General features: G+C 40.0%; 1 protein-coding gene across 1 annotated transcript in view; it reads left to right on the forward strand.

Moving 5' to 3' along the window:
• LOC124612809 (RNA polymerase-associated protein CTR9 homolog) overlaps positions 1-23,589 on the forward strand; it is a 105,460-nt gene that overhangs the window by 76,265 nt on the left and 5,606 nt on the right. The window contains exons 13-19 of the mRNA XM_047141230.1: positions 3,878-3,994; positions 5,940-6,085; positions 7,886-8,093; positions 8,521-8,750; positions 9,614-9,749; positions 10,008-10,153; positions 16,156-16,575. Coding sequence (XP_046997186.1) covers positions 3,878-3,994; positions 5,940-6,085; positions 7,886-8,093; positions 8,521-8,750; positions 9,614-9,749; positions 10,008-10,153; positions 16,156-16,575 — 1,403 coding nt within the window. The remainder of the gene's footprint in view (positions 1-3,877; positions 3,995-5,939; positions 6,086-7,885; positions 8,094-8,520; positions 8,751-9,613; positions 9,750-10,007; positions 10,154-16,155; positions 16,576-23,589) is intronic.

Here is a 23,589-nt window from a genome sequence, read left to right on the forward strand (position 1 = left end):
AATTGTCCGTTTTGTGAAGTTATGAGCTGCAAACCTAGAAATCTTACAATTCAGCAAAAGCTGACAATCATCCTGAATATCAGGGACAATTGTAATATAAAACTTTTCAACATGACGACGAAATAAGATTTAACACCATCTGCATGTACATGTGTGGCATACCGAGAAAATAAGTAAGCGTTCTTGAATGCTGAAGCTATTGCTTCCTGCATATCCAAAAGCAAGACCATTCATTTGTCTGCATGTGGTGATATGGAAAATATTCTTTTAAAGTGGGTTCAAGGAATGAGAAGTGACAGCTCCTGTAAATGGAAACATGTTGTGAAAGAAGGCTTATGAAATTTCCATGAAGATCAGTGTTGGAAATTTCAGTGCATTGAAAAGCTGGCTGGATTGTTTTAAAAAAAGTCATGATCTGTCATTTCAAAGTGTAAACAGAGGAAGTGATGTTGAGGTCTTAGAAAGTGTAAACTATTGGAAGAACATTACATTGCCACAACTGATACAAAATTATGAGCGTACGGCCATTTTCAACACTGATGAAACCAGCATCTTTTGTAATTTATGTCCTGCAAAATCATATTCCATTAACACAACAGACTGTTTTTAAGGTACACAAAGACTGATTGCAGTACATCAGTTGCTGTTGAAGACCGCATTGTTCTAGAAGAAGAATGGAGTAGGATCACTGACATTTCTGAAAATGTGTCATTCCAGAAATTTGTTTGTTGTGATGATGAAATCCTTACTTTCAAACCTGAAATTGATGCAAGTGAAATGTGCAAAATATTTGTGAAAGAACACTGAGTTAGGAGCTGATGAAGATGACGATGAAAACGAGACCATTCCACAAAGTTTTGCTGCTACTATGCAAGGGCTGTTATCCTCAGCAATTTCATTTCCTCTCCTAATGTAGCTGAATGAGTTCTAACTGTAATGACAACTTCTTTCAGTACAATGCACTGGAAGAACAAATAAACAAATCTTCTCGATTTAAATAAATAAATAAAGGATGTCACCAGAATGAGATTTTCACTCTGCAGCGGAGTGTGCACTGATATGAAACTTCCTGGCAGATTAAAACTGTGTGCCAGACTGAGACTCTAACTCGGGACCTTTGCCTTTCACAGGCAAGTCCAACTGAGCTACCCAAGCATAACTCACACCCCGTCCTCACAGCTTTACTTCTGCCAGTATCTCGTCTCCTACCTTCCAAACTTTACAGAAGCTCTCCTGCGAACCTTGCAGAACTAGCTCTCCTGAAAGAAAGGATATTGCGGAGACATGGTTTAGCCACAGCCTGGGGGATGTTTCCAGAATGAGATTTTTACTCTGCAGTGGAGTTTGCGCTTATATGAAACTTCCTGGCAGATTAAAACTGTGTGCCGGACCAAGCACTTGCCCGTGAAAGACAAAGGTCCAGAGTTCGAGTCTCGGTCCGGCACACAGTTTTAATCTGCCAGGAAGTTTCGAATAAAGGATGTGTTCTGTGAAAAGTGTGATGATTACATATTGACCACATTTACATTTGTAGCACAAGATATGGTAATTTTGTAATTAAAAAGCACTTATATCGCCTAAACATGCCAGATTATGATTCTGGGTCCCTCCTTCTGTTTACTCTGGTAAAACCCCCATGTAAAGGAAATCCTTTTTAAGGAAAAAAATATTTGTGTCCTCAGAAATTCGTTAAAAATAGGTTTTACTCTATGTTGACATTTAAACTCATTATGTGATTTTAGTTTCACTAGTCACTTCTCCTTCTTTACCTTTCTGTCACATTTGCACAAGTTCCTTCTCCCATTTGCTGTTTACATTCAGACTTTCCTTCTATCTGTGTGTGTCTATAACTACTTCCTCCTCCCCCACTCTCACCCCAGCAACACAGAAATTTCGAGCAGATTATAGCTGTAGTGCTGGTGGTAATTTAGCTGTTCAAGGACCATTTTTACAATGTTATAGAAATTGGGAGCATCATACAAGAAAAAACATATACAGGGACATACAAAAATGTACACAGATATGTTTAAATACGATTGGTCAGCCAATGGGGCATGGCCTTGTTTGAGGAACCATCCCAACACTTTAAATGGTACAGACCATGAATTTATTTGGACTCTTTAACTCTTGTGAGCAACACATCTCACAACTTGACTTCACAGATTCTATTCTAATTCAATAAAGGCCAATAGGATGGATTTGCCTCAGGTGGCAATATCGAATGTCATGCTACTCTAAATATGGGGAGAATTCTTGTTTCTTGAATTTCTGTATTGTGCAGCTGTAGTCTGTTAACATTGTGTTATCAGCACTGGACAGAGTTTGAAACAGGCCTTTTTGTGGGCCTCCATTTGGCTTGCTATTGGAATTATGCATTACGCAGATTTGTGGGACATTTGAATATGAGAGTGGCCTGATGTTGGACTGCATCATAATGGTTCCAATCAACCACATCTGATCACTTCAAGGGGAGATTACCATATTGTGCGCCAAGCACATTGTAACACCTTCACATCCACACCTGCTATAACGGCCTTCCAGCAACCTCTATGTTATCCCGCACCATTCATCAGAAACTAACAGCAGCCGAACTAGAGATTCACTGTCTCATGCGTAGGCTTCCATTAACACCACAATACAGGCAGCTGAGTGGTGCCGTAACTGGGAAACATGTGCTGCTGATGAATGGCATTGTATTATGTTCAGTGATGAATTACAGTTCTATATTACCCCATATGACCATAGTTGGTGAACATTGTGGAGACCTGGGGAGAGGCCCCTTTCTGCAATGCTTTGGAGAGGTCCAGCAGTGTTACTACTGGTGTCATAGTGAGGGGTGCCATTGGGTTTGACTTCAGGTCGTGGCTGGTAGTGATTGAGGGAATTCTGATGATGATGGCAAAATGGAATGTCATGGACATCATGTCTCCTCATGTGTTACCTCTCTTGTGACAGTATTGAGGTGCCATTTTTCAACAGGACAATGCTTTTTCACACATGGCACTTTTTTCTATGAACTTTCTGCGTGATGTTAACGTAGTCCTCTGTGCAGCAAGATCCCCATATGTGCCTTGATAGGACACGTGCAAGATCAGCTCAAATGTTAACTCTGTCCCAGTGCCAATAACCAGAATATCAACAGTTGTTGGCCAGCTTGCTTCAGGAAAGGATATGACACTTTTATAACCCCTGTCCCAGCTGAATCAGTGCATGCGTAAAGGCCAGAGGAGGTGAAACATCATACTGATAAATGGGCTCACATTGGCAAGTTCTTTGTAAATTTTGCCGAATATTGCAATCTCTGAAATAACATCACATGCCCTTCCTGTCAGTGAAGTATGTCTCCATTTTGTCCTCCTCTTCTGGTTGCTGCCCTTTTTTTCCCCCAAGCAGAGAATTTGCCTGCTGTCCAGTCTGCACTCATCCTCACAACTGGTAGGTTCTTCACTCTCTGGGATTTGAGTGAACTGCCCTCCTTCCTTACTTTCACCAACCTCTCCCTATTTCCTCTGCAAGGAAGGAAATAATGCTACTGAAAATTAGAATATTTATTAAGTTCTTGTAATTTTATGTGTATGTATCAGCAGTACTCACTTTTGTATCCTGAAGGTGAGTACTGACTATCCAACTCTGTCTTCTTGTAATTTGATAAATTTTATTCCCATTTGTGAATATCTGAATGTATGAAGATTTTAAATTAGATCAAGCCTTTCTAGATCAAGATATGGTATAGCTAAATTAATATATTATTTTAAGTTGATGAATGGTTGTTAAATTTTAATTCTTCTGTTTTGTTTTATGTCTTCATTGAATGATTTCTCATTGTATTGAGCTTTACACTAGTGTATAATCAACATTTGTCATGTTTATTTTACAGTATGAAAACTGCCTAAGAAAATTCTACAAGTATCACAATGTCGAAGTGTTGCAGTATCTAGCTAGAGCCTACTTTAAGGCAGGGAAGCTGAAGGAAGCAAAAATGACATTTCTTAAGGTAACTAAGGGTCCTACTTTAGTGATTAAACTTGAATAGGTGTAGTAAGTTCTGATAGGGTTAATAAGAAAATACGATTACAAATTAAAGTGGGAATGTTCAGAGTAGATAAAAACATATATTAATAAATGACTCTGTTCCAGACATTATAGAGATTTAAGTGTAAGTGCAACAGATGATAATGAGACACTGAAGCAGTTCTTGTCCATGAAACAGTTGTTTAAGAAGCGTGTGATAATAGTACCAGTATTTAGATACTTTTGTGTATCACATATTTTTAAATGTTCATAGTTTATTTTAAAAGTTTAAATGTCTTGACTTGCTACACAAGTGCCATTGATATCAATGAAATTTTGTTTTCTTATGTTGATACGTGTGTAATAATGTGATTAAAATGTCAACTGGTTCCTGTCAGCTGAACATATTTCCTGTTTGCGCCATACAGCACAGTCACTTTCGAATCACAGAAAATTTTCATCTTAACTTGACAGCAATACAGAAGGAAAAAAAAAGAAATTCGGGAAGGTGCTGAAAGGTACTAGCTTGTGCTTCTAGTACTCTCTCAAAGTCTGAGATAAATACTCTTCAACCAAGAGAGAGTACCTTGCAATTGTTTGGGCCATCTACATGTTCCAGCAGTATTTATTTGGCAAATCGTTCACTGTTGTCACGGGCCACCACACTCTATGCTGGCTGACTAGCCTGAGGGATCCATCGGGTTGACTGACAAGATAGGCACTGATGCTTAAAGAGTGATATGCCACAGTGATATACAAAAGCAAACACAAAGACTATCTTTCAAGGAATCTGGAAGAACACAGCAGTGTGAGTGAAAAAAGAGACTGGTAATCCTGACTAATGAAGAAAACTGATAGCATACAATCTAAAATTCAAGTGAAGTGACAGAAATCTCTCTCTCTCTCTCTCTCTCTCTCTCTCTCTCTCTCTCTATCTATCTATCTATCTATCTCTCTTGCTGTCTTTTTCTGTGCCTTCTTTTTTGAGGCTCTGCAGGCTGTGTTGAGTGTGTGGCAGTAACTGTAAAAATCAACAAGGTCAGTGAACATTCATTATTCAATGTACTGCAGATAATATTTCATTACTTATAATGAAGAGATGATACATTGCAGTTGAAAGGACTGAAAAGCCTGTAGAGTCCCCCATCATGAAGAGAGAGACAGAACAATGCATCTGTGAAATTTGCTATCAGCTAAGAACTGTTACCCTAAATGAGATATTCAGTAAGGCATTCTACAATATCAAATAGGATTCATTGTTCTCATAATGTGTGTAAGAAAACAATCCTTGGAAACATCTTGTCATTATAGAGATGAACTACATTTCTCAAGTACAATGTACTTCAGATACTATTCTATTTTGCACCATAAGGGAAAAGATAGTGCATAACGGATGGAAGTGATCCATTGTAGTTATGTGATGAATTAAACTACAAATAACATTGAAAAAAACAAGTATCAGAAAAAGTAGCCAGAAAAACTGTAGCTCATGTGCATCTGGGTGTGATGTTTGAAGGAAACCAATCTGGAGGACAAATGTAATCGCAATGATGATGATTCTCTCATACTTCCTAGGAATGATCGTCGTGGAGACAGAAATGAAAATACGAGTTCATATGAGTCAAGGTACAAATCTTGATATAATTTTTATAAATATGTTTCTTCCTAATGATGCCTTCTTGATATGCTGATGTGCTCTTCTCTCATCATCTAATGAAGTATTTTTTCTCCAGAAGATAGTAGAATAATATGCTTCTCAAAACACACTAGGCACACTGTATGTTGTTGCAGTTGGTATCCTGAAAATATTTCATGACTTCAATAACCATGTGTGCATATTTACCCATTGTTGTTAAGTTTGTTTTGATGTTTTGTGAGCTTTTTATACCACAGTGGTAGAGTTACAGCTCACCATTTCAATTTTTCAGGCTCGACGTGTGGCTCCGCAGGATACAGTACTCCTCTATAATATTGCCCTTGTGCTGCAGAGGCTTGCTACCCAAATTCTGGAAGATCAGAAGTCCACTTTGGAGACAGTGTTGCAGGCTGTCCATGAGCTTGGACTATCACACAAGTACTTTTGATTCCTATTATTTCTCTGAGTATTCATTCTGTGTACAAATTAAGCTTAGAATAATATTATCATATAGCAGAAATAATTAAGTGCCCTAATCCTAAAATGGGAAAGTGTGGACGTGAAATTTTCATGTTACAGATTGTTGTATTTTTATCAGTTTGAAAATTCTTGAACTGTGTGAAGATGTCTTAAATTTGAACGGATGAAACAGGCGTTGTTGTGAAACTTCCTGGCAGATTAAAGCTGTATGTTGGACTGGGACTTGAACCTGGAGCCTTGATTTTAATGGCCTGTGTTCTTACCGACTGAACATCCAGGCACGATCCATACCCGGGGTCATGAATTGTGCCTGGATAATTATCTATATGAACACTGCTCTTGTGCTCTTGAAAAGACTGTGTTTTAATCTGCCTGTAAGTTTCATAACAGTGCATGCTCCACTGCAGATCGAAAAATTCATTCAGGGTGTTTTTGTTGGAATGGGGGGGGGGGGGGGGGGGGGTGTTAGTGGGGAATATGCCAAGTCAGACAGCTTTCTTCCAAGAGAAAACTATAGGCTTTCTGAGTAATCCCTTACAACAGGCATACGTAGCATCAGGAGATCCATCATTGTGGCCATGGCTGTTAAATTTCAGCTATCCCATTATACCCATTCTGAGATTAGTCTGAATCACAAAGAGTTATTTTCACACTAGGTGGTTGGTTAGTGAGTTAAAAGTATCATAATAACGAGCTCTGGAATATTAGATCTGCATTGTCATATAGGTTGAGGTTCTAGACACACTGATTGGTGTCATTGTCTGAGTGGTGGCACACACCGCATCTCTCTCTCTCTCTCTCTCTCTCTCTCTCTCTCTCTCTCTCTCTCTCTCTCTCTCTCCCCCTCTCTCTCCCTCTCCCTATATCTATCCATCTATCTCTCCATACCATGCCCCTTTTCAATATGAATTTTAGCGTGTTGCAAGCTGAGGATTACATTTTTAACTGAACGGTGAAAGAACATTTTTTCATTGAAAATTCTGAGCATCTGCATATTTTGTATTCAAATGAAGCATAATAATCTAAAAAACTTTTACTAGGAAGTTCCATTGAGGTTTTGTGTGCAATGCTTATTCTGCTGTATCCCGTTTTAGGGTTATTTTTTCCTCTGTCCCTCCTGTATGCAACTAACTCTTTCTGTCAGGGTTGGATGATTTTTTGAGAGTCTTTCCGCCACATGTTCTTGAAAGCCTCAACCTGTGAATAATGCAGGTAATTTGCCATCGGCAAGTCCTAAATTCATAACTGTTAGTGAAATGATACATTTTCTGAATGAATAGTGCCAAATGCCTTTTGCTAAAAGTGAAGTACTGATTTTGCAAAACTGCTTTTCCAAGCTTGTAACCAATAACCATAGGTACCAGTATCTTTACTGCAATAATTCCTGTGCACAGTTTGGTGAATTCTGTTAAAAATTGTGTCTGTATAGCAGAGAATTCTACACATTCTTCAAAGGAATTTCAAGCTGACATCTGTCATTAATACTGCCACATGTTTACTTCCTGCACTTAAGGCTTCTTCATATGAGTCTCATTATACCTTTACTGTGTTGAACATATGTGCTCAAAACTGTCATTCTTTTTTTTCCTTCCTCCAGTTTTCCTCCCAATATAAATTTTTTGCCCCCTCTCTCTCCCTCACATTTCTTACATTTCTACTTCCTCCAAATGGGGTAAATATAGAATCTTCTATGTTTTTGTGGTTTTCTGTAAACAAATGGTACGTATTTGATTTCTTAAAACTAATTTGATATTTCAGATATTTCCAGTACTTATCAGTACATGGAGATCGTTTAAGATATGATGTTAACATAGCAGCACAAGAAGCTAATAAGTGTCAAGATCTGTTGTCACAAGCTCAGTATCATGTGGCACGTGCCCGTAGAGTAGATGAAGAAGAACGACAACTGCGTCGCAAACAAGAAGAAGAGCGCGAAGCCTTTAGGCTTAAACAAGTTGAGGAACAGGTAGGAGGCATAATTCAGAAGTTTTATGGACAGTCATAGATCATTATCACTGTAAAATGAAATGATAGTTTAAAAAAAATTCTATTTAGACATTGAGATCACTGTGACAAACTTTATTGTGTATCCATATCCTTTTTTCTTCTTCTTCTTCTAAATGGCTGGTTAATCTGAATGATAGATAATCAGATACATTTTCCTGCCTTAAAAGTGTTTACTTAGCAGCAAGTGCCTTCTGGATATAATGTGATTGCAGAAATACTGGAAAATAGATGTAGTCTGACAATGGCTGGTGTCTGAAAATTGAGTTTCTTGAACTGACATTTACTATGCATAGTTACTATACAGTTTACCACATGCATTTTAGTGATAGTACCTGCAATATTCCAGGAGTTGGTTTTTATTGGTTACCTGTTTTATTGTCTGACAGAAAAAACTGGAAGAAAAAAGAAGGCTGGAAATGGAGGAGATGTTAAAGAAACGCCAAGAGTTCAGAGAAAAAACAAAGAATGCACTTCTCTTTGGTGAGATGCCAGCTGAAAAGCCTGGAAAGAAAGGAAAGAAGAAGACTGATGTATATGTTTCAGATTCAGGAGGAAGTGATGGAGGGAATGTTGATAGGGAAATCAATCGTGAGAAAGGAAAGAAACGTAAAAAGAAGTGAGTAACAATTTTTCTCTCTGTAATTAAATTTGGTCCTTACTTACAGAGCCTGATATTTTATGTGGATATTTAATACACATTGCCCATGGGAACCATTACATCTACAACCCTGATGTAGGGTCTATATAAGCGGTAATGTTTTAAACTTGCTGCATGTTTTTAGTACAAGAGGTTTGGTACTGCTTGTAATGTAAGTGTTCCTCTCTGTGAACTATTATTTTTATAATTTTCCGACATAGTGAGTTTTGTATGCATTGTCTGAGTGTTTTATCAAATAATTTCACTTTTTGTGAGCTTTAAATATGTTTGCTTTTGAATTATTTTGCTGCCATCTATATAGAGGTATAACAGACCTCATTAATGACAGTATTTCTTTTAAATGGTAATTTTAGTTCATATGCATTTAAATCATAGACTTATCTGTGTCAAAATGAGTACTGGAACTGCAGCATATGGGTAAAAAACATATATTATAAAGAATATACACTGTACAGTTGAAATGAAAGTAATGTTTTATCTGTATAGTTATTTGATTCTATCTCGCTGCATTTTTCCTTTTTCTGTTATTGTTGTATATTCTTCTGCAGACTGACTGCTCTTGATAGACGGAGAATCACGCATGTTTTTAATATTATTTTGTCACTTGACAAAGTGGTCAATTGACTTAAGTCGGAGTCATTAATCCAATATTTAAATAGGATACCCTTTACATATAGGCTAATGTCTATCTAATATTTCTCTTACTTCTTATGAACATCAGCAGAATGAGATTCTAGAACTCCACATTATGTTTCAACATTTTATTTAAATAGTCTTACTTAAGATGGAATTGGAATTACATTGTTATTTTTGTGGAACAGTAATCTTGATGGAGAGAAGCGAGGCCGGAAGAAAGGTCCTGGAACAAAGAAACGGCGTGATAAACATGCCAGAGATAACAGCTCTGGATCTGATGAAGATCGTCCGAAGGCTCCAAGGGGTCGAAAGCCACGGAAGGTGGGATAACTTTTATGTAATGATATATTTTCAAACAAGAAACAACTTTATGCCAATGTTTCCCTTTGACAAAAAATACACTCATGAAAATATATATTTCATTGGAAACTAGGCTATTTTTATATCTGTTTTCTGAGGTTTTATTAAATTGAAATATATTACAGACTTTGTACAAAATACTCAAATGTAATTAGATTTAGGTCACAGATAATTGATAACCCATCTCTGTGATTTCTTACGAAATAATGTTTTTTCTAGGAAAGGGAACCAAAACCAAAAGTTAGAAAGGCAAAGAAGAACGACGATGGAATTCCAGCTAAACTTAAGAGCCGTATTGTATCAAAAGCTACAATTTCCACCAGCGAATCTGACAGTGACAGTCACCAGTTAAAGATTGCTAGTGGGTAAGTTTTGCTGCTGATTTGCCCATAGCTGTTTGAAAAAATACTGCAGTGATATACTGCTTGAGTCTGAGTGCCTTCTGCTGGAAGAGCAACACATATATACCAATTGATTTTTTGGCATCGGATGTCGATATCTGAAAATTTAAGAAACTTGCTAGAGTTGTCCAGCTATAGTGCACTAGCTTTGTGATGTCAGTACCTGTAAATTTAAGAAACTTGCTAGAGTTGTCCAGTTATAGTGCACTAGCTTTGTGAAATACTCTGGGGTGACCACAGTAAAATTAAAGCTTCCTCATCAGTAAATTTTTGAGAGGTTTCCATATCCAGTTAGGTGGATGGCCATTGTGTGTAATTTAAATTTATTTGCAAGGCTGTTATTTCAAACTCCTTGTCTGTTCTTCCAAGTTAAACACTTTCCATGATTTCCCTAAATCACCTAAGGTGAATACAGGGATGGTTCATCCAGAAGGGCTAGGCCAGTTTCATTCTCCAACCTGAGCTTGTGCTTTCCCTCTTATGAGCTCAACATTGATAGACTGTTAAACTGTGAACTTCCTAATTTTCTTGCTTTTTTTTTTGTTTATATCCGTTGCACAACCATTGTACTTACAGAAGTTTAATAAAGTCAGCTACTGGCAATACAGTTTTCTCTGTTACTAGCATCCGAGTAAGTTAGTAGATAATTAAAATACAGGAATGAAAAATAATAGCCTGAATGCAGAGAATATTAAGATTAAAGATTCAAGATTCTTTGACCATTGTTTCTTACAACAGAATAGGTCACGCCACCAAATAAGATAAGGATTACGAGCATTTTTCTATAGCAAAATTCTTCTAACAAATGGGTACTGTTAAATCATTATTCTTAAAATTTAAGGTGATTCCAGAGAACCTTTATGCCAAAAAATAGATACCCCAACACCAGTTAACTGTAACTTTACACTCGTAGAAGGGCATGAACTGTCTTTTTAAAAATTGTAGATATGCTGTTTTATATGAACTGTGTTATGCTTTGCTGTATTAATATCCAGTATATTTCTTATGTTGTGATTCTGGATGTTCCCGAAAATGCAGTTCCAAAATTTAATTTCCTGAGAAGTAACATTCCATTGAGTTACTCATGTTATTGTCACTAAGTTACTGGAAGAAGTTAGTACTGTTCATGAGTTCCAGCATAACTTCAACAGATAGTTTTGAAATTACACTATATCCTTGTTTTACAAATTTTCTTCAGTTAGCAGTTCATTATACTGCTTTCTACACTGATTTTCTTGGCATTTTACAGTGTCTGCAAAAATGTACAGAAGCTAACTAACAGGAATGGAAAGTGTTACACCATGAAAAATCAGTCCAAATTAATCATATTTTCTGAAGATGTTCATCAGATAACAGATATAAAATGATAAAACTTTCATTATATTAGGAAATGATGTCCATTATAAGTATCAGTAGTAGAATGAAGCATGATCCCCAGAGCCATGTTTTCTTTGTGGTTTGGAAGCGAACAACCTCTGTCATCATGAGGAATTTCTTACATGCCTGAAACACTTGCTGTATAAGTTTGTGAAGACTAATGGCTGGAAACTTCCCTATGCATTCCAGCCATGCATTAAGGGTGACAAATCAGGGGACTGGGCAGGCCAGTCTAGAACCTTCAACATCCTCAAGGCATTTTTTGCATGAACTGCAGATTGGGGTCTTACAATATCCTGCATGAATTACCATTTGGTAACCTTGTTATCCCCCCCCCCCCCCCCTCCCCCCTCTATGAACCACGGACCTTGGCGTTGGTGGGGAGGCTTGTGTGCCGTGCCTCAATGATACATATAGCCGTACCATAGGTGCAACAACAACGGAGGGATATCTGTTCAGAGGCCAGACAAACGTGTGGTTCCTGGAGGGGGGCAGCAGCCTTTTCAGTAGTTGCAGGGGCAACAGTCTGGATGATTGACTGATCTGGCCTTGTAACACTAACCAAAATAGCCTCGCTGTTCTGGTACTGCGAATGGCTGAAAGCAAGGGGAAACTACAGCCGTAATTTTTCCCGAGGGCGTGCAGCTTTACTGTATGATTAAATGATGATGGCGTCCTCTTAGGTAAAATATTCCGAAGGTAAAATAGTCCCCCATTCGGATCTCCGGGCGGGGACTACTCAGGAGGACGTTGTTATCAGGAGAAAGAAAACTGGCGTTCTACGGATCGGAGCGTGGAATGTCAGATCCCTTAATCGGGCAGGTAGGTTAGAAAATTTAAAAAGGGAAATGGATAGGTTAAAGTTAGATATAGTGGGAATTAGTGAAGTTCGGTGGCAGGAGGAACAAGACTTCTGGTCAGGTGAATACAGGGTTATAAACACAAAATCAAATAGGGGTAATGCAGGAGTAGGTTTAATAATGAATTAAAAAAAATAGGAGTACGAGTAAGCTACTACAAACAGCATAGTGAATGCATTATTGTGGCCAAGATAGACATGAAGCCCACGCCTACTACAGTAGTAAAAGTTTATATGCCAACTAGATCTGCAGATGACGAAGAAATTGATGAAATGTATGAGGAGGTAAAAGAAATTATTCAAATAGTGAAGGGAGACGAAAATTTAATAGTCATGGGTGACTGGAATTCAAGCGTAGGAAAAGGGAGAGAAGGAAACATAGTAGGTGAATATGGATTGGGGCTAAGAAATGAAAGAGGAAGCCGTCTGGTAGAATTTTGCGCAGAGCATAACTTAACCATAGCTAACACTTGGTTTAAGAATCATGAAAGGAGGTTGTATGCATGGAAGAACCCTGGAGATACTAAAAGGTATCAGATAGATTGTATAATGGTAAGACAGAGATTTAGGAACCAGGTTTTAAATTGTAAGACATTTCCAGGGGCAGATGTGGACTCTGACCACAATCTATTGGTTATGAACTGTAGATTAAAATTGAAGAAACTGCAAAAAGTTGGGAATTTAAGGAGATGCGACCTGGATAAACTGAAAGAACCAGAGGTTGTACAGAGTTTCAGGGAGAGCATATGGGAACAACTGACAGGAATGGGGGAAAGAAATACAGTATAAGAAGAATGGGTAACTTTGAGGAATGAAATAGTGAAGGCAGCAGAGGATCAAATAGGTAAAAAGATGAGGGCTAGTAGAAACCCTAGGGTAACAGAAGAAATATTGAATTTAATTGATGAAAGGAGAAAATACAAAAATGCAGAAATGAAACAGGCAAAAAGGAATACAAACGTCTCAAAAATGAGATCGACAGGAAGTGCAAAATGGCTAAGCAGTGATGGCTAGAGGACAAATGTAAGGATGTAGAGGCTAATCTCACTAGGGGTAAGATAGATACTGCATATAGGAAAATTAAAGAGACCTTTGGAGAAAGGAGAACCACTTGCATGAATATCAAGAGCTTTGATGAAAACCCAGTTCTAAGCAAAGAAGGGAAAGCAGAAAGGTGGAAGGAGCATGTAGAGGGTCTATACAAGGGCGATGTACTTGACGACAATATTATGGAAATGGAAGAGGATGTAGATGAAGATGAAATGGGAGATATGATACTGCATGAAGAGTTTGACAGAGTACTGAAAGACCTGAGTCGAAACAAGGCCCCCGGAGTAGACAGCATTCCATTAGAACTACTGACAGCCTTGGGAGAGCCAGTCCTGACAAAACTCTACCATCTGGTGAGCAAGATGTATGAGACGGGCGAAATACCCTCAGACTTCAAGAAGAATATAATAATTCCAATCCCAAAGAAAGCAGGTGTTGACATAAGTGAAAATTACCGAACTATCAGTTTAATAAGTCACAGCTGCAAAATACTAACGCGAATTCTTTACAGACGAATGGAAAAACTTGTAGAAGCCGACCTCGGGGAAGATCAGTATGGATTCCGTAGAAATGTTGAAACACGTGAGGCAATACTGACCTTACGTCTTATCTTAGGAGAAAGATTAAGGAAAGGCAAACCTACGTTTCTAGCATTTGTAGACTTAGAGAAAGCTTTTGACAATGTTGACTGGAATACTCTCTTTCAAATTTTAAAGGTGGCAGGGGTAAAATACAAGGAGCGAAAGGCTATTTACAATTTGTATTGAAACCAGATGGCAGTTATAAGAGTCGAGAGGTATGAAAGGGAAGCATTGGTTGGGAAGGGAGTGAGACAGGGTTGTAGCCTATCCCCGATGTTATTCGATCTGTATATTGAGCAAGCAGTAAAGGAAACAAAAGAAAAATTCGGAGTAGGTATTAAAATCCATGGAGAAGAAATAAAAACTTTGAGGTTCGCCGATGACATTGTAATTCTGTCAGAGACAGCAAAGGACTTGGAAGAGCAGTTGAACGGAATGCATAGTGTCTTGAAAGGAGGATATAAGATGGACATCAACGACAGTAAAACGAGGATAATGGAATGTAGTTGAATTAAGTCGTGTGATGCTGAGGGAATTAGATTAGGTAATGAGACACTTAAAGTAGTAAAGGTGTTTTGCTATTTGGGGAGCAAAATAACTGATGATGGTCGAAGTAGAGAGGAAATAAAATGTAGATTGGCAATGGCAAGGAAAGCGTTTCTGAAGAAGAAAAATTTGTTAACATCGAGTGTAGATTTAAGTGTCAGGAAGTCGTTCCTGAAAGTATTTGTATGGAGTGTAGCCATGTATGGAAGTGAAACATGGACGATAAATAGCTTAGACAAGAAGAGAATAGAAGCTTTCGAAATGTGGTGCTACAAAAGAATGCTGAAGATTAGATGGGCTGACCACATAACTAATGAGGAGGTATTGAATAGAATTGGGGAGAAGAGGAGCTTGTGGCACAACTTGACTAGAAGAAGGGATCGGTTGGTAGGACATGTTCTAAGACATCGAGGGATCACCAATTTAGTATTGGAGGGCAGCGTGGAGGGTAAAAATCGTAGAGGGAGACCAATAGATGAATACACTGAGCAGATTCAGAAGGATGTAGGCTGCAGTAGGTACTGGGAGACGAAGAAGCTTGCACAGGATAGAGTAGCACGGAGAGCTGCATCAAACCAGTCTCAGGACTGAAGACCACAACAACCTTGTTATGAAGTGACAGCAGGGTTATCTATTCTCGTCACAAGATAGCAAGCATCGGCCTCCCTTAAATAATTATCAAGTCAATCTTGTCATATTCAGTAGCTCCCCAGACCATGATAACAGGAGTTGGAGAGGTATGAGTCTCGAGAATTGTTGCATCCTGTGTGACATTTCACTAGCTCATCTGAGAACACATTGGTGTAGAACTGGAACAGAAGCAAGACTCATTGCAGAACACCATGGAATGCCTTTTGATTTCCCATTTAACCCTGGCTCAACACCATGAAAGTCTTTGTCGTTTGTGATATGGCATCAGCACACGGCAGCACGAGTTATCAACCCAGCTTTCAGTGATATGTTCCTAATGATTTGTGGTTGAGTCCATCTAGTGTGACCACTCAGTCTGCAGTCATCAGTATGTTTCTCATGCTAATGATTAGACTTTTCTCAAAGTCTGAAAGGTGGGGAAAAGTTGCAAGTGCTCATTGTTTCGCAATGCTGCTTTATGATCTCTTGCTGAGGAGTTCCATTAATGTTACAGACCCAATAGTCATCTCATATGCATACCATTCTCCTACTGTAACAATGGCTTTCTTTCTATGCTGAAAGTAAGCTCGCCTAAGGATGAAATTTTAATTAACATATCATAAAGACATAGACATACTGGAGCATCAGTTTGATAACGTTCGGTCATTGTGTTCATGATGTAACACTTTCAGTTTCTGTTACTGTAATAAAAAAAAATGGTCATGTAGATACTGAAAATCTTTTCTTAGTGTATAGCTGATGCCAGGTATTACTCTAATCTTTACTCAAGGGAGTTTAAAATCACACCGTGTTTTAGTGGAGCAAATAGGCAAATGAATTATATGTTGATATTTATTTGTATGTGTAAACAGTTGCAGTAGTTGTAATTAATTATAATTAATGAATTAATTTGGACCTTCCAGTGGTGACAGTGAAAGTGGAAGCGATCGGCCACCAAAGGGAAAGAAGAGACGCATTGGATCCAACTCGAGCCGTTCTCGGTCTCGATCAGGCTCAAGATCAGAGAAATCTCGCTCTCGGTCACGTTCTGGTAGTGGCTCAAGGTCTCGTTCAGGAAGCAGATCTGTTTCAAGATCCAGATCAAGGAGTCATTCAAAATCTAAGAGCCCATCTCACTCCCGATCTGCTTCGAGATCACGGTCTCGATCTAAATCTAAAAGTGTGTCACGTTCAAGATCAAGGTCAAAAAGTGGTTCACGCTCCAGATCAAGGTCAAAAAGTGGTTCACGCTCCAGATCAAGATCGAAAAGTGTCTCACGATCTAGATCAGGATCAAGATCCAGAAGTGGTTCACCAAGTGGTTCAGCAAAGTCAAAATCACGGTGAGAATAACTTAATTGTATAAATAATTGTTCTTTCATTAATTCTAAATTTTGATATATCTAAGGAATTGACCATATATTATTAAAAATGAAACAGGAAGTTATTGATTTGCTTCACAATGAAATCATTATTGCAGTTTGTGTGACCAGAAATGTAATCATATTTTTGAAATCCTTCTGCGTGCCAAATTGTGAACAGCTGGTGGAGACAATCAAATTTAAAAATAAGGTTGCGTATCTAGTATTTGGAATTTTCTTGTAAATTCCTTCATTAGGATAAAGATGAAAAGCATAGGAAAGAAAGGGCACTTGTACGGGTGACTGAAGGGAAGGAAATGTCACTTAGAGCTCCGGACATGTAAAGAGACAAGGGACTTGGAGAGATCAGAAATTAACTCTTGTCAGACAGCCAAGATTAAAATTTCAGAGTACTACTGGTACTTGCTGAAATAAAAAAAAGGTGTTCATAGCAAATACTCAGGAAAGAAATAACATGTGACAGAAAAAGTGCATGCGATAAGGATCTGGAACAGAACATGAAATGGGTAAAAACAAGTAAAAAAGAGGAAGGGGAGGGGAGAGATTAAAAATAGGTGCATGTTGATATCACTGTTGGAGAGCTCATTTCCATCTCCACAGTGGTGAGATACAGATACACAAGTCGTCACTTTTGTGTTCAAGTGCCTACCTAGCATCATGATATTAAGTATGTTGAAACATGTTTAGTTTACTTTCTATTTAAACCTTATAAAATATGGCTTTCATATTTTGGGAATGCTCTTGAAAATTGGACCACGCAAGACACACTGACTTCAAATGAGTATTGAAAGAGAGAACCATGTGAAAGCTGTTATATAGTGTTGACAAATAGTCTGGTTAAGTTGGTAAAGTAACATTGTAGACTACATAGCAATAGAATGAAAAGGGTAGTTGTTACCATACAGCAGGTACACTGAGTCACAGAAAGGCACAACGAAAACTGTCACACAATTAGTTTTTGCCCAACAAGGCCTTTGTAAAAATTAGACAACATACACACACAACAAGGCCTTTGTAAAAATTAGACAACATACACACACGCTCACAGTAACACAAACACAACTCACACACACGTGACCACAGTCTCTTGCATATGGGGCCAGACTGCGAGCCGGGGAAAGAAGGTTGGGGCGGGGAGGGGAAGGATAACAGGGAAAGGGTGGGAGATGATAAAGTACTGCTGGAGCGTGCAGGGAAGAGGTGGAGAGTGGGGCAGCTAGGTGCAGATGGGAGGTCAGACGGAGAGGGCGTGGCGGGGGGGGGGGGGGGGGTGTATTTAACTGGAAAGGAAGGAAGTAAAAAGATTGGGTGTGTTGGTGAAATAGAGGGCTGTGTAGTGCTAGAATGGGAACAAGAAAGAAGCTAGATGGGTAAGGACAATGACTAACGAAGGCTGAGACCAGGAGGGTTACGGGAACGTAGGGTATATTGCAGTGTGAGTTCCCATCTGCACAGTTCAGAAAAGCTGATGTTGGTGGGAAGGATCCAGATGGCACAGGTTGTGAAACAGTCACTGAACTGAAGGATATCGTGTAGGGCTGCATGCTGAGCAACAGGCTGGTCCAGTTTCTTGGCCTCAGTTTGTCGGTGGCCAGTCATGTGGACAGACAGCTTGTTGGTTGTCGTGTGCACATAGAATGCAGCACATTGGTTGCAACTTAGCTTGTAGATCACATGACTGGTTTCATAGGTAGCTCTGCCTTTGATGGGATTGATAATGTTTGTGACAGGACTGGAGTAGGTGGTGGTGGGTGGCTGTATGGGTAATGCCTTGCATGATGGTCTGTTAACAGGGACATGAACTATGAGGTAAGGGGTGGGAACAGGGGTTGTATAGGGATGGACGAGAATATTGTGTAGGTTCGGTGGCCAGCGGAACCACTGTGGGAGGAGTAGGAAAGATAGTGGGCAGGGCATTTCTCAATTCAGGGCATGACGAGGGGTGGGCGAAACCCTGGCGGAGAATGTAATTCAGTTGCTCCAGTCCAGGGTGGTACTGAGTCACCAACCAGACGTAACCAAAGACCAGTGTTGAACCTTGCCTGACTCAGTTCACTCCTCCATCCAACCATGATCCACCTCCACTGGCCCCAAATCATCCCCTGTTAACATTCCAGAATTTCTTAATCTCAAACCTTGCTTCACCATCATTCCCCAGATTCCTCAAAATGCGAATCAATCTTAAATCCACAGAAAGATCTGCAATCCATCACCAAAGAACTGACCCCGACCTTATAATCCTACCCGCTGACAATTACTTGTTTTGAACCACAAGGATTACCTGGCAGAAGGACTCCACTGGCTGTCAGATTCATTCACGTACAAACCCTGCCTCAGTGACCCCATTCCAGAAATCCAGCTGGATCTCCAGTCTCTACTCAAATCCTTAAGCCCATCCCAGAACCTCTCCCCAGAGTCCCATCTCTCTCCTCACCCCTACTATTCCTTGCACGCCTATTTTCTGCCTGCTTCCTTAAGTCTATAAACCTAACCACCCAGGATACCCCATTGTGGCCAGTTACTGTGCCCCCACTGAGAGAATCTCTGCTCTCACAAGCCAACACCTTGAGCCCATTACCCGCAACCTACTCTCCAACATAAAAGATATAAACCATTTCCTCTACCGACTCTCCACAGTTCCTGTTCCTTTACCACATGGTGCCCCGCTCATCACTATTGATGTCACCTCGCTTTACACTATCATCCCTAATGCCCATGGCCTTACTTCTATTGAACACTACCTTTCCAGACGAACCATCTCCTTCACAGTCACCAAGACCAACTATATCCTCACCCACAATTACTTCTCCTTTGAAGGCATTACCTACAAACAAATCCAGGGGATAGCTGTGGGCACCTACATGGCACCGTCCTACGCCAACCTATTCATGGGCTATCTAGAGGAATCATTCCTAAACACACAGAATGCCAAACTCCTCATCTGGTTCAGATTCATTGATGACATCTTCATGACCTGGATCAAGGGTGAGGACAGCTAATCCACATTCCTCCAGAACTTCAACACATCCCCCCCCCCCCCATTTGCTTCACCTGGTCCTATTTCCTCAATGTTGACCTCCACCTCAAAGACGTATATATCAGAACCTCTGCCCATATCAACCCTACCAACCACCAGCAGTACCTCCACTTCGATAGCTACTATCCATTCCATACCAAGAAGTCCTTTCCACACAGCCTAGCCACCCATGGCTATCACGTCGTAGTGACGAGCCATCCCTCTTGAAATATACCGAGGATCTCACTAAGGCATTTACAGGTCATAATTACCCTCCCAACCTTGTGCAAAAACATATCTCTCATGCCTTATCTTTCCAGTCAACCACCTCCTCCCAGAGCCCCACCATCAGATCATAAAGAGGTATTCTCCTCGTACCTCAGGACCATCCATGACTGGAGCAACTGAATTAAATTCTCCACCAGGATTTCAACTATCTGTTGTCGTGCCTTGAAATTAGAAATGTCCTGCCCACTATTATTCCTACTCCTCTCACAGTGGTATTCCGCTGTCCATTGAACCTACACAATATCGTCGTCCATCCATACACAACCCTTGCTCCCAACCCCTTGCCTCATGGCTCAGATCCCTGTAAGAGACCACGATGCAAGGCATGACCCATACATCCACCCACCACCACCTACTCTAGTCCTGTCACAAACATCATCTATCACATCAAAGGCAGGGCTAAATATAAAACCAGTCTTGTGATCTACAAGCTAAGTGCAACCAAGTGCTACGTTCAATCTGGGCATGACAATCAAGAAGCTGTCTGTCCTCATGAATGGCCATCGACAAACCGTGGCGTAGGAATGGGTCCACCATGTTGCTCAACATGCCGCCCAACATGATATCCTTCATTTCAGTGACTGCTTTACAGCCTATGCCATCTGGATCCGTCCCAGCAACACCAGCTTTTCTGAATGCTGCAGGTGAAACACTCTCTGCAATATATCGTATGTTCCTGTAACCCTCCTGGTCTCAACCTTCGTTATGCATTGTCCTTACCCATCTAGCCTCTTCCTTGTTCCCATTTGAGCACTACACAGCCCTCTATTCCACCAACACACCCAGTCCTTTTATTTTTCTCCTTTTCTGCTAACCCCTCTCCCACGCCCTGCATCTAACCTCCCAACTGCATCTAGCTGCCCCACTTTCCTGCACATTCACAGCAGAACTTTATCATCCTCCACACCTTTCCTGCTATCCCTACGCCTCCCTGCCCCAACCTCCTCTGTACCCCGGCCCAGTTGCATCCCCCATAATGCCCTGCTGCTTGCAGTTTGGCTTCAGCTGCGAGAGACTATGGTCATGTGGTGTGACCTCCGTTTGTGTGTCTGTGTGTATGTTCTCTTAATTTTTACAAAGGCTTTGTTGGACAAAAGCTAATTGTGACAGTCTTTTTGCTGTGCCTTTCTGTGACTCAGCATCTCCGCTATATGGTGAGTCGCAACTATTCTTTCCATTGTTTAGTTACATTTCATCCTGGATTTTCCTTTGTTTATAAAACAAGGTAGGTGTTAGCAACATTCATACACACCTATGCATCTTTAATGCAGTTTTGTGGGTGGAAAAGATAACTATAATCGTTTGCACTCAGAATAAGAAAGTCCTAAGTTGGTTGAGAGAAACTTGTCATTGAAGAACTGAATTATTATTGCTATTGTACTGAATGAAATTAATGCTCTGTGGGATTCTTTCTGAAGAACAGATTTTTTTTTCCATTTGTTTTCCAAGCATTGTGGCATCACACTTATTTTGATGTTGTTGTACATTTCATCAAAGCAGCTTAGTTTAAAACAGAAGAATTGGATACACAAATAAAATGTTCAAGTTTGTGAAAGAAAATTTTCACTTTGGAAAAAAAAAAAAAAAAAAAAAAAAAACAACTTCATTTGGTATGTGTTGCTACATTGGTCAAAAGAATTATGGGAGCAGGTTCATCATCTTCCAGTTAACTCTGTTTTGATGCAGGCAATATGTGTGTTCTTATTGCATGGCTTGAGATCTTCGCTTTCAATTTAGGCAACAATTAGTCATTCGCCATCTGTTGGCTGCATTATGCATTACATTGTCAGGTGACCCCTCAGAAAGAAGTGAGTACTGGTGTCCCAGTGTTTTCTAGCAAGGTACACAGATGGAAGTTGTCACTTGTGGACATTGTATTCTACCAAGGTCATGAAATGCTACATCTTAGTGCAGTACAAGTTGCAAGGGTGACTTTTTGATCCAAAAAGGGTGGACTTTCTGTTGTGTTGCTGCAGAGGCCAGCGCCTCTCCATGTCATCCATAGGTTGTGGATACACTACAGAGAGACAGGTCACTACACAAGGCAAGGTGGACTAGGTCACTGATGCGTTACAATCCTACCGAAGATCGATATCTGACTATCCGATCAGACTGTCATTAACAGGTAATGAGAAAAGACATTACAGCCAAGATGACCTGTCAGAGTACCCCACTTGACAAATAATCATCTTGCAACTTGCCTTCAGTTCTGTCATTCCCCTGTCAACTGGCAGCTATGTCACTGGCATAATGTTCTATTCACAGAAGATCCAGATATCCTGTGATGTAAGGTGATGACCACGTTCCTATGCTGAAAGTTTTTGAGGAAATTGAAGATTTCTGAAGTTCTGTATGTTGTGAGGAGGCTTCAATGTTGACAGCTACACATATATTGTCATTGGCCGTAGTCACCATATCGCCAGGCAGTACATCGAATAGATCCTGTTGGACCAAGTGGTGGCTGCTGCGTGTGGTGGTGGCGGCCCTGAGTGCCTTGTAATGCCAGGCCCTATGTGGTGGGCATCAGCAGGGATGTCTTGCGAAGCCGGGACATTGAAGTATTGGAACATCTGGTGGTGAGTCCCAACGTAAACTCCTTCGTGCATTTGTGGGACATGGCTTTACAGGTGTGTTCATGACCATCCTGCTTCACCACAGATTCTCCAAGAACTATCATGGGCTCTTATTGAAGAAATAGAATGGATGCTGTTTTGTATGAGACGGAACTATGGGCCTCGTGGAAAAAGGGTGACCTGGCTGAGTCACGCAATTTGACTCTTGGTCTGATCACTAGGTGTGGCCATTAATTACACGCGTTGATCACGTAGGCTGACATGAGGATCAATGAACTATACTTGGCGGGATGTATCTGGAACATTTTAGGTGATTGGAAAGTTAGTAGACAGGAATACAATTAAATACTTAGCTTTAATTCAGCATCAGGGGTGAATGTCAATCTTGAGTTTGCACAATAATATTTACAAGTGCAGTTATAGACTGAACTGCGAATACCTCTTTACAATTCTGATTGCTTCACACATATAGATCAATTGTCAATGCATAAACTGTATGTGGTGCCTGGCTAGGTTGTAACTACTGACTTAGCTGAAGGCTATGCTAACTAGTGTCTCTGGAAATGAGATCTCTGAAGCTATAACAAGTGAACCATTCCTATTAAAGTCGGCAGTAGAACTGGCCAGTGTGATAGCTTGTCTCGTAAGACCGGCCGAGTGGCAGCGCTTGGTCTGCTAGTGTCGACAGTGGCGACTCGCAGGTCCTATGTGTACTGATAGACCGCGGCCGATTTGAAGCCTACAACCTAGCAAGTGTGGTGCCTTCTGGTGACACCACAGATGCTACAGGGTTACCTTGCAGACTTACACAGAGCATCTCACATAAAGTGCCAGGCAGTGATAAATGCTCACGGAGGGCATACAAGTTATTAAAGCTTGCAAAGTCCAGTGAAGAGTACCCAGGATGATGAGATGAATTATTGTTTGCACTTTGTTTCGAACACCTGTCAGACTTTTCAGTTCTTTTTATATAAATGATCAAGCATGTTATAATGTTTTGTTGTGTACATTATTTGTGAAAGATAAAGGTATAATTTGGTAACGTACCCAATTCTCAAGCCAGATGCCCAAAGTCATGTTCTCCTAATTCTTTTGAGC

The sequence above is a fragment of the Schistocerca americana genome, chromosome 4 (assembly GCF_021461395.2).
Source record: "Schistocerca americana isolate TAMUIC-IGC-003095 chromosome 4, iqSchAmer2.1, whole genome shotgun sequence".
Lineage (NCBI taxonomy): Eukaryota > Metazoa > Arthropoda > Insecta > Orthoptera > Acrididae > Schistocerca > Schistocerca americana.